The sequence below is a fragment of the Antrostomus carolinensis genome, unplaced genomic scaffold (assembly GCF_000700745.2).
Source record: "Antrostomus carolinensis isolate BGI_N321 unplaced genomic scaffold, ASM70074v2 scaffold9513, whole genome shotgun sequence".
Lineage (NCBI taxonomy): Eukaryota > Metazoa > Chordata > Aves > Caprimulgiformes > Caprimulgidae > Antrostomus > Antrostomus carolinensis.
This window is the reverse complement of record NW_010304452.1, coordinates 114217-123719: the sequence shown is the minus strand read 5'-3', so window position 1 is coordinate 123719 and position 9503 is coordinate 114217. Positions and strand designations below refer to the sequence as shown.

Sequence of the window (9503 nt, the reverse complement as noted above, 5' to 3'; positions counted from 1 at the left end):
GGGAAGTTAAAGAATGGTTGATGGCATAGGAGGGGGGAATCTTGTCTTTTATACATTGCACATTTAATAAGGAGCAAAGCTACTGTGTAACTTGTAGGAAAAGAAATGTTGGAATTTTATGTTCTGAATTTATTTCTGTACCAAAAGTTTTGGCTGATATGCTTCAGTAATGAAACTTTTAACTTTTATATTGCAGCAAAATTCCAGCCTTTCTGAATGTGGTGGATATTGCTGGCCTTGTGAAAGGAGCCCACACTGGCCAAGGCTTAGGAAATTCCTTCTTGTCTCATATTAATGCCTGTGATGGGATCTTTCATCTGATGCGTACGTAAACTTATTTATATATTCTCTCTATAGCTTAAGGACAGCATTGTTGTACTTTTAGTTAAGAACTGTGGAACAGATACTCATTACAATTTTTAACTTTTACCATTCAATTCAAAGTCACCAGGTTTTGGGTTTTTCCAACCAAGGAAATCCCCATCGTCTGCTGTATAATGGGTACGTCTTTCTTCATTAGCTTGTGCTGAAGACTTAAAAAGGAGATGGCTTTTTGGAAGTCTATGGTAATGGTTTGTTGTTTTCTTTTGCCAGCAGTGCATGGCAGTTGATTTGTTTAGTTTTATAGGAGGAGAAATGGAATGGGGTAATAAAAGGCTGAAATGGAAGTACAAAGTGAAAATACGGAGTTAGTAGCAGACTCTGGATCCTGTTCCTCGCAGGGCAAGCCTCACTTCTTTCCTTTTCCTGATTTCTGTGTGATGTCATTGCATTGAGCCTTGAACACATCCCCCACCCCCCGTTTCGGTGAATTCTGAACTTCGACCAGGGGCTTTGATTCTCCCTTTTGTCACCTATTACCACAATACAGAACTGGCCTTCAGAGTCATATTAACAGCACGTACCAACTTGGTGCTTCAAAGCTTGTTGAAAACCTGTGTTGGGTTGCAATACACCTTTGTTGCTGTCTTTTGGCTGGCCATTATTATACAGTGAATGAGGAAACTATAGAACAAAATAAACAACAAAAAAAATAGAAATACTTTTTATTTGGTGATTGGAGCAAAAATTTTTTGTGGGCAGAATGTTTCTAAAACAAAACCCAAAGGCATGGAATATTACTGTCTTACAGTACTGACTTAGATGATTAGAACTCTTATTCCCATGAGCTTGTCTTTTGAAGCATATTTATACAGAGCAGTGAACTGATATGCTTCTGCAGTCTGCATGCTTGGTTAGTAGGTAAGTGTGCTACCTCAGTCAAACACAATTTATTATGCATCAAGAATACTTAGACACTGACTTGTTGCAGAGTGTTGATACTGTTTTCAATCAAGTGAGACAAACATTGTGGGGAAAGCTGTGATGTTCTTAGGCTGATACTGGTGAAAAACAGCTTTTGGGAACATTAGACTTTTTTAAAGGTCTTCTAATACCTGGAAACCATCTATAATTGTGCATGTGTGGAGCATTACTTCTCTTTTGAAAACTTGGCTTTATTTATATTTTATATTTAATACTGCTATTTTCTGTTACAGTTGTTTGCATACTTTCATTAGAATAGAAAACTATGGGCTATTGATTGTAGCTAAGCAGTTAATAATATTTAAAACGAAGACATTTTGAAAAGATGAGGCCAGATCCTTACTGGGAGGAGTGAAGTAAGTCTTTTGAACTTGTGCATCATTTTAGGAACTAGTTCAATATGTGAAGGGTGTACTGATATATCAGTATATTTTAAATATTTGTTACTACTCAAGAACCATTGCTACAGTACCCCTAGAAAAAAAGGAGGATCAGTTTTCCTCAAATCCATTGCTATCCTGGGACTGTAATTACTGTTTTGCCTGGTGTCAGTTGAGAACAATTGTTAAACTGTTTATACTTGCTCTGTTTTGATATTGTATCCTAAATGCTTGTTAAGAAACAGATTGATATAATAGCCAGTGGATGCTTTTTAATCTAAATGTTGAATAATCCTAAGCATTTGTTTCAGGTAGCTGTTAATAAGGCTTTACACCATTTGTATTTTTATTTGGGGATTGAAAGAGGAATAAGACTATTGTGGGTTTTTAAATCATTTGGATACTTACTTTGTATTAACATCTATTTCTTCTAATCTAGTCTTGCATTTATTTGTCATATGTTTCAGTTTCTTTCAAGGATTCTAAAATGTAATGGTTGTGAAGTGATTGTTGCTGGTCTTCTTCTTTGGGAGCAAAGAAGATAATGGAATCTTTTAAATAGCACTTTTTCCTTTTTCTTTTTAGAATCTTATCCCTGCCTCTTATGCTGTTCTTGTTAGATGTCTTAACTAGAAGGCAAGCTGATGTTGAACTGAAGTAAAATTTTGTGTTGATTGTCCAATAAACACAAAGATCTTTCAAAATATTACTTAGGGATAATAGTAATAATAATAAAAACCTGATGGAAAATTTTGTGGTTGAGAGATGTAAAACTACTTGTTTTTTCCCTGCAAAGTGCATATTCTACTTTCCTTTTCCCACAGTACTATAAAAATTAAGGTTTGGCACTAAAAGCTAGTAATATCCCTCTAGTAAATTAAAAAAAAAAAATCTATTGGTCATACAGCACAAACTCTAGTTAAAACCTGTAACTCACTGAAGTTTTCAACATACTGTACCAACTTATATTCTAAAAATGTGTAAACCTTTTTTAAATGCTGTAATGTTTTCACACCCACCCACCCCTCAAAATTATTTCTAATCTAAAAATCCCTTTTTATGAGTCTGTGGCATACCTGGAGTTTGCACAGTTTCTATCAGATTATAGAAACTACCTAAGCTGTTTTTGTAAATCCTTAAACTTTCCAGATCCTGAGAGGATGAAACTTTGTTGCCCTCTGCCAAGGTTTGGTCCAAGTTCTTAATGGACTGTGTGTCTTTAGGGACCAGTGCCCTGAGACTGGCCATCAGTTTTCAGCCTGGCTAGCGGGCACTGAATCTCTGCAGTCGTGTAGAAGCTGACTTAAAAGCCCAGAGAGGTTGCCCCTATTAAAGGGGAATAGGCAGTGGACTAGAAGGTGAGGCTTTGTATGCTGGCAAGCTGGAAAGAGGCATTGCTGAAGATGAAGAGGAGAATGATAAAATCTTAAGATAAGATGCACTAGGAAGTGATCTGGGGACTGTGCTTTTTCAAAGCGTGGGAAAGTTAGTGTTTGTTTTCACTAAGGTTTTGAGTTTATCTGGAACAAATTTTCACCTTTGAGGACTGAAACTGTTGCTCCCTGTCTTTATGCTGTTGTGGTGTGTGGTGTGCACTACTGCTGCCCGTGTTAATGGCTAGCATGTGAAGCAGAGCCCTTTGGAGAGTTGATCTTTTCTTATTTCTGAATGCCAGGCAGAAAGTCAGAAGTAAGGTCATTGTGGGATTTGTGCTGTAGACTTCAAGGTCTGCATGCCTGAGTGTGTTAAAAAAAGGCTTGTTAGGCTTTGACTTGGCCTGGTTCAGTTGGTATTTTTGCAAAAAGCAGTTTGAGAATTAACTCACTCAAGTTGTATTAATTAAGGTAATGGTAGGCAAGGAAACAGCTAGCTAGGAATGGAGAGCTTTTGTTGAGTCTGATGAGCCAAACTTTGGGAATCTCACTGAAGGTGGGATCCTGTTTTCTTTATTCATTGGGAATGTGTTGAACTGTGTTTTCTTTAGGACAAAATGTTTGTTTGTGGTTTTTTTTTAGCTGCCATAACAGAATTCACTGTTGTTGCTTCTTTGTGTTACGATGTGTGCCTATCAGTTTATCCACCGCAGGGCTCAGAGGTGAGCTGCAGCTGTAGTATCCTCAAAGTAATTAAAATTACATTTCCGTTGGAACTGTGGAAGTTCTCTGTGGTGTTTAGCTAGACTGTTTCTTGCATGGCATAAAGCTGAGGAGAAACAAGATTTATTTCTCTCTGGCTAATTCTTAACTTTCCTTATTTAATTTAAAAAGGAAAGTACCCCAACCTTGAAATGCTTATGGATTTTCAGCCTTCATATTTCCATATCCTAGATATACTGTTACTTTCTTTGGGAGACACAGTGTTCATTAAATCAGTGAAAACATTTGTTTTATGTCTAAGGTATGTTTTAATATATCTAAAGAAACAGCAACATGTGTGAGAACAGCACGTGGTAGGGTAACAGGACAAGTAAACGGAGAGGTGAGTTTGTGTTGAGCACCACTGTATTTTTATACATAATTAGTAACAGTATGAAGTAGATTCTCTTAGTTCAGCAAACAAGGTAAGTTTTTCTATATAGAATAAAGCAATACTTCTTGGGTTTTATACTTCCTATAATTTTTTTGTTCTATTAAAGTGCACAAACTGAAAATGAATTACTGACATTTAAAATAAAACATTTCATCTCAATACACTTAAATTTTTTTGAGGGTTATGCCAGTTTTTCCAGGGGTAGGGTTATATTTAATTTTTCGCTGAATCCAATTATGGAAACCTCAAACAGATATACTTGTTTACTTATTGTCTGAGTGAATGGGGAATTTAATTTTAAAACTGTTTTCTGTCCTGGATCGTGGCATCTACAGCATTAGGACTATAGTAACCTGACACATGCTTTAAAGTAGTTACATCTTTGTTCATCTTATGAATTTCACTGCTTAATTTGAAACATTTCTGACAGTTCTGTTTTCCATGTTTCAGGTGTATTAGTTTTAACTGAGGCAGCAATGTTTTTGTGGTGGCAGAAGGCGGGCTGTTTGAAGATTGTAACAGTGTTTCTTCCCAAGCTGCATGGCTTTAACTACCTTTAAACTTTTATGGCAGATCAGTCACGAGTACTTGTGGAAAATTACTTTCTTTGTATGGTAGACTAAAAATGGCAGCCTTGTTATAAGTGTAAATTTACAAATTACTCTTAAATAATGCTTCAGCGAAGAAAATGGTAGTTGTCAGTATTCAGTCCCTGCTACAGCCCTGAGTTTTTGAATGTACTGGATGTTAAACAGACAGAGCTCTTCATGTTTTTGAGTTTCTCTTCCCACTGATATCCTGCAGTCCTAGTTTTCTAGAAAATATGTTCCACATTTTTCTCTTTATTTTTAGTTTCTTTAATGAAATGCAGTCTTTCTCTTCAAAGTTACAGAAACTGGAAGGAAATTTGTCTGTGAAAGTACTTTGCTATCAAATGCTCCTCCTTAACAAATAAAAAAACTTTGGGTTCGCTGCCCAATGTTTGAAGTGGGGCAGGTAACATTGGCTTTTGTGGAAGAAGTTGGGAGCTCACCTGTATGCCATTGCCTGGTCTCTCAGTTCTGCAGAGGAATGTGCACGTGAAATGGTGCTGGGGGAGCGCAGGCAGGTAGGGGTGGGGAGCTCCTGCTTTGCTCCTCCACCTGAAAGTGCTCTGACTCCACAGCAGAGGAGCTGTAGCTGCCTTTTAGGGGCAGGATGGGGAGTTTTGTAACTGGTAATCTGTGAAATGTCATTCTTTGTGACAAGAGTGAAAGAACCACGAAGCTAGATAAATATCCACCGCAGTCTCATAGAAGTGAGTGGTGTGACCAATGTGAATTGGTTCTTAATAATATTTATTTGCTTTTACCCCAGTTTTATGTTTGTTACAACTGTGAATGTTTAGCATACCCCCTGGTTCTGCTTCCTTCAGGGTTTTAGGTAACTTCTAAACCAATTTGCCATCATTTAAAACTTGTGTAGATATGAATAATGTGAACTGAGTGTAGTTTATTCTTGTTTGAGATAAACACTAATCAAATCTGAATCTGATTTTTGCTCAACATTTAAAATCAAGTGGCTTTATTTTATCAATCACTTGGCTTTATTTTTATCATCATGAGGGTTATTAGGAACTTGCAGTAATACTGCCAGTGTTTTGATTTGCCTGTAAAAATCAAAGTGGTAATAAGTTATTTAAGTAAGATGCATCCTCTGTTCTGACTTCATTATTTACTTTCCATAAAAATGTATGTATTTTTCTGTATAAAGATGCTAATAATTCTGTAGCTTTTGTATGCTTGAGGCATGATGCATTTTTTTTTCCTGTGTTCTCTAAGAAGAAATCATACCTGCTGATTGCTTAGCCACTTAGCCACACTCCACTGCACTAACATTTCAGTGAACAAAGTATGAGTTGCATCTCATCCCTTCAGCATACATATTCTGTGCATTGGGAATCATAGTGGCTCTGTTTCTGCAGCTGTAGCTTGGCTGTGTTACTTCTAATATCTGAAGTTGTTTTTTCATCTTTATAATGTGTCAAAATTCACCTTGAAATGATGGTAAACATAGCTGTCATAAAATTTTGTTGTCTTCAACATATTTTATTTCAGATTTTTGAAGATGCCCTTTTTTGTTTTATATTACTAAATGTAATTGCCACCTGTTAAAAAAAAAAAGAAGAGTTCCTTCTTTACAAATACAAACCTTTCACTGCTAAACTACCAAAGTTTAAAAGTAGTTTGCCATATTAAACTTGTTAGTGTTATACAGTCAGGATGTATTTCTGTGTGCTATTGAGTAGATAATTGTTCTTACTGAGATTTTTATCTTCCTTCTTATTTGTGGTTAGAGTAAGTAAATTAATATTTAATAAAATACTTGGAGAAACTTGCAGTGCAGCTGAATCTTCAATGAGCTTTCAGTGACTTCTCCATATGAAACCCAAGAATTGTGAAAGCTTCAAGTTAAAGTAGCAGTTGCAGCCATGTGAAATGTTTTAGTGTATTAACTAATGCTTTTTTTTTTTTTTTTTTAAATTGTATTGATTCTGGGTAATGCTCTGCATAGGAGAATTTTTTTTGATCACAAAGTTGTGAAAATGGTATTCCTTTACCCGTTTTAGCATAACTATTGCCAAAACTGTTTAAAGGACAAATAAACTCAGATAAGGTTTTAAATAGGCTTTATTCTTAAATTTGTCACAAGTAATTGTTATTCTAAGGGCTGAATAAACCTCCCCAAATAATATTGGTAGGAGGAACACAAATTTATACATTGCAGAGTAGTATCATTTTCATCCCTGATAATTAAATAAATGTCTCTCAATGATATACTGTACTTCAGAAAGAGTAAGATGAGAACTGTGAATGTTCAAAAGTTTTTGTTACTAATTGGAAACTCCAAAGTTTGTTTTACACTGACATTTCCTGTTGATGTCACAACTTGGAATTTTGATTGTACTGTAACTAGGAGGTTTCTTTTTGGTCTCAAATATTGTGAAGTCTGTAATTTTAGTTAAATGTGCTCGTTGAGAAGGAAAGTTATTGTTCTTGCATTCTTCTCTAGCCTTTACTATAGTTTGATAATGCTAGAATTGTAAGTGTCATGCTAATTGAAGTTACAATGAATTTTGGAGCCCACTTTGTCATTTGTCTTTAGCCTAATATCCTGTGCTTCTCTATGAGCAATTTCTTTTTCTTAGCAGAAAAAACTATAAAAATTCCTTGTCTAAAGGCTACCACCCTTGCTAGAGTAGTAGCATCTAATACCATTCTATTTATAGGTGGAACTTGTTAAGTTTCCCCAGCAGGAACTTAAAGCTGTGACCTTGTAGGCCAGAAACAGGAGAGCTACCTACTGAGCTACAAGGGAAATATCACAATTCTAAAGAGTACATAGAAAATTTCTAATATACTCTACTGTGAGTCATAAAGTACTTGACCAGTAAATCCCCCCTCCCCTGAGAATAAAGATCAGGCAGGTTATCTCTACTGAGTCATTACTATTATTTGACCTTCAACTACTTTAATTATAGTTCCATGTGTCATATAGCAGTGTATAATTGCTATTTGGGCAATACAGATGAGACTTTAAGTTTTTCCTTTTAATACTACAAAGGAATTACCAATGTGTTAGAGGGTGTTCGGGTGACTATTTTTGAAATTATTTTCAATTTAATAAATAAATTATCAATGTGTGTTAGAGGGTGTTCAGGTGGCTGGTTTTGGAATATATTTACCTGTTTGAGTGGATGTCCCTCATTGCTCCAAAGTTGAATATGGCAAGCAAGTATGTGAGTGTCATTAAATCAGATGATTTAATTATTACTGAGGCTGATGTGAAATTAGGTGACTTCATGTTAAAATAGACAAGGAGCACTCACAAAAGTGATTGTGGTGCATCATCTGTGGGAGGGGTGGTCTCCAGGTGAGGGGAACCAGTGCTTCGGCTCCTGCTAGAGGTACAAGTAGTATAGCTTTTAGTGCCTTGAGGCAAGAGACCAAGTTACTCTGAAGATTTTTCTAGTCCTCCCTTTAAATAGGAAATAAAGTCTTAAGAATTTTAAGTAAAAAATCTGGAATAACAGTAATGTAGTTGAAGAGATAAAATACTTCTGAAGTGCTTGTGAAGAGCAGCAGTGGTGAGCACCGAGTGCTTTTTTGGGCTGACGTATTTTATTTTATTAAACATAACTTTTCCACGTGAAAGGCTTGTGTTCAGTTCATATTCCTAAAACAAATGTGCACACATCATTGGGCATGTGTTCATTGTATTTACATTTATAGCAAGCTTTATGCTTGCAAGTTATTTTGAACACACTATGCTCTGCTAGGTCTTCTGACCCTCAAAATTTATGAATTAAATTCTCCTTAATCATCTGGATTTCCTGTGTGGGTATTTCTGTGATGTACATACGTGATACTGTTGTGTACTGAACAGTAGAGGAAATGCTGCAAATGAAGACCAGGAGGAAGCTGGCTCTGGGTTTCTTATTCTGGCTGTAAGTTACTAATCCTAGATAAACTAAACAAAGCTCCTAGCTTAGTAAAGATGTGTAATTGTAAGACTTAAAATACCCTTTTTTTTTTTTTTTTTTGTGTGTGTGTGTCAAGGAAATCTGTCCTAGATCCTTGGGGTGTCAGTTCAGAACACTTACTTTTTCTTTGCCTAGTCCCACAAGTGCTTAAAAATGGCTGAGGGCAGTTACTGCACATTAGAAAGCCAGAGGGTGTATCCACCTGTGCCAAGGGAACTGCTTTAGGAGTCACACCCAAGCTAAAGCTCTGCTCAGTAATCCCATTCAGATGCAGCCCTTTTCAGTCCGTTATGAGACTGTTTAATAAACTGACGGAAAAAACTTTGGTTCAGTTTTCTTTTAGGATTGTTATTTGTTGGAGCAGTCTTGGTTTCCACAGGGACCAAAATGCCACTTCTAGAAGAATAGGTATCTGTCCCTTCCCAAGTCGTACTTTGTGCTTGTACACTAGATAAGCATGTCTTTTGGTAGCTGAAGCAGCTCTGTACAAAAGACACTTTTTCTCATCTATATGCTGCCACTTTCTCGTGTAGAGTTGGAAATGATTGTAGAATCCTGTAGTAAAAGGGCTTTTGGTTTTTAAAAATAACCATATTCTTCTTGCTGGGTTATTTTAAAAATAAGTAATTTCTGTAATCAGATTTAATATGTAATCCAGCAAACAGTCGTGCTGTTCTAGCTAAGGGAGCATTAAGCTGATATGGTAAGTTGAAAAATGTAAAAAGGCAGCTGTAGGAAATACGTGATGCAAGTTGCATCCTTTTTGA

General features: G+C 36.1%; 1 protein-coding gene across 1 annotated transcript in view; it reads left to right on the top strand.

Annotated features, from left to right (window-relative positions):
• Positions 1–200: 200 nt before the first annotated feature.
• The window catches only part of OLA1 (Obg like ATPase 1), an 86425-nt gene continuing 77122 nt past the window's right edge, over positions 201–9503 (top strand). Inside the window, exon 1 of the mRNA XM_010164454.1 lies at positions 201–324. Coding sequence (XP_010162756.1) covers positions 321–324 — 4 coding nt within the window. The 5' untranslated portion in view covers positions 201–320. The remainder of the gene's footprint in view (positions 325–9503) is intronic.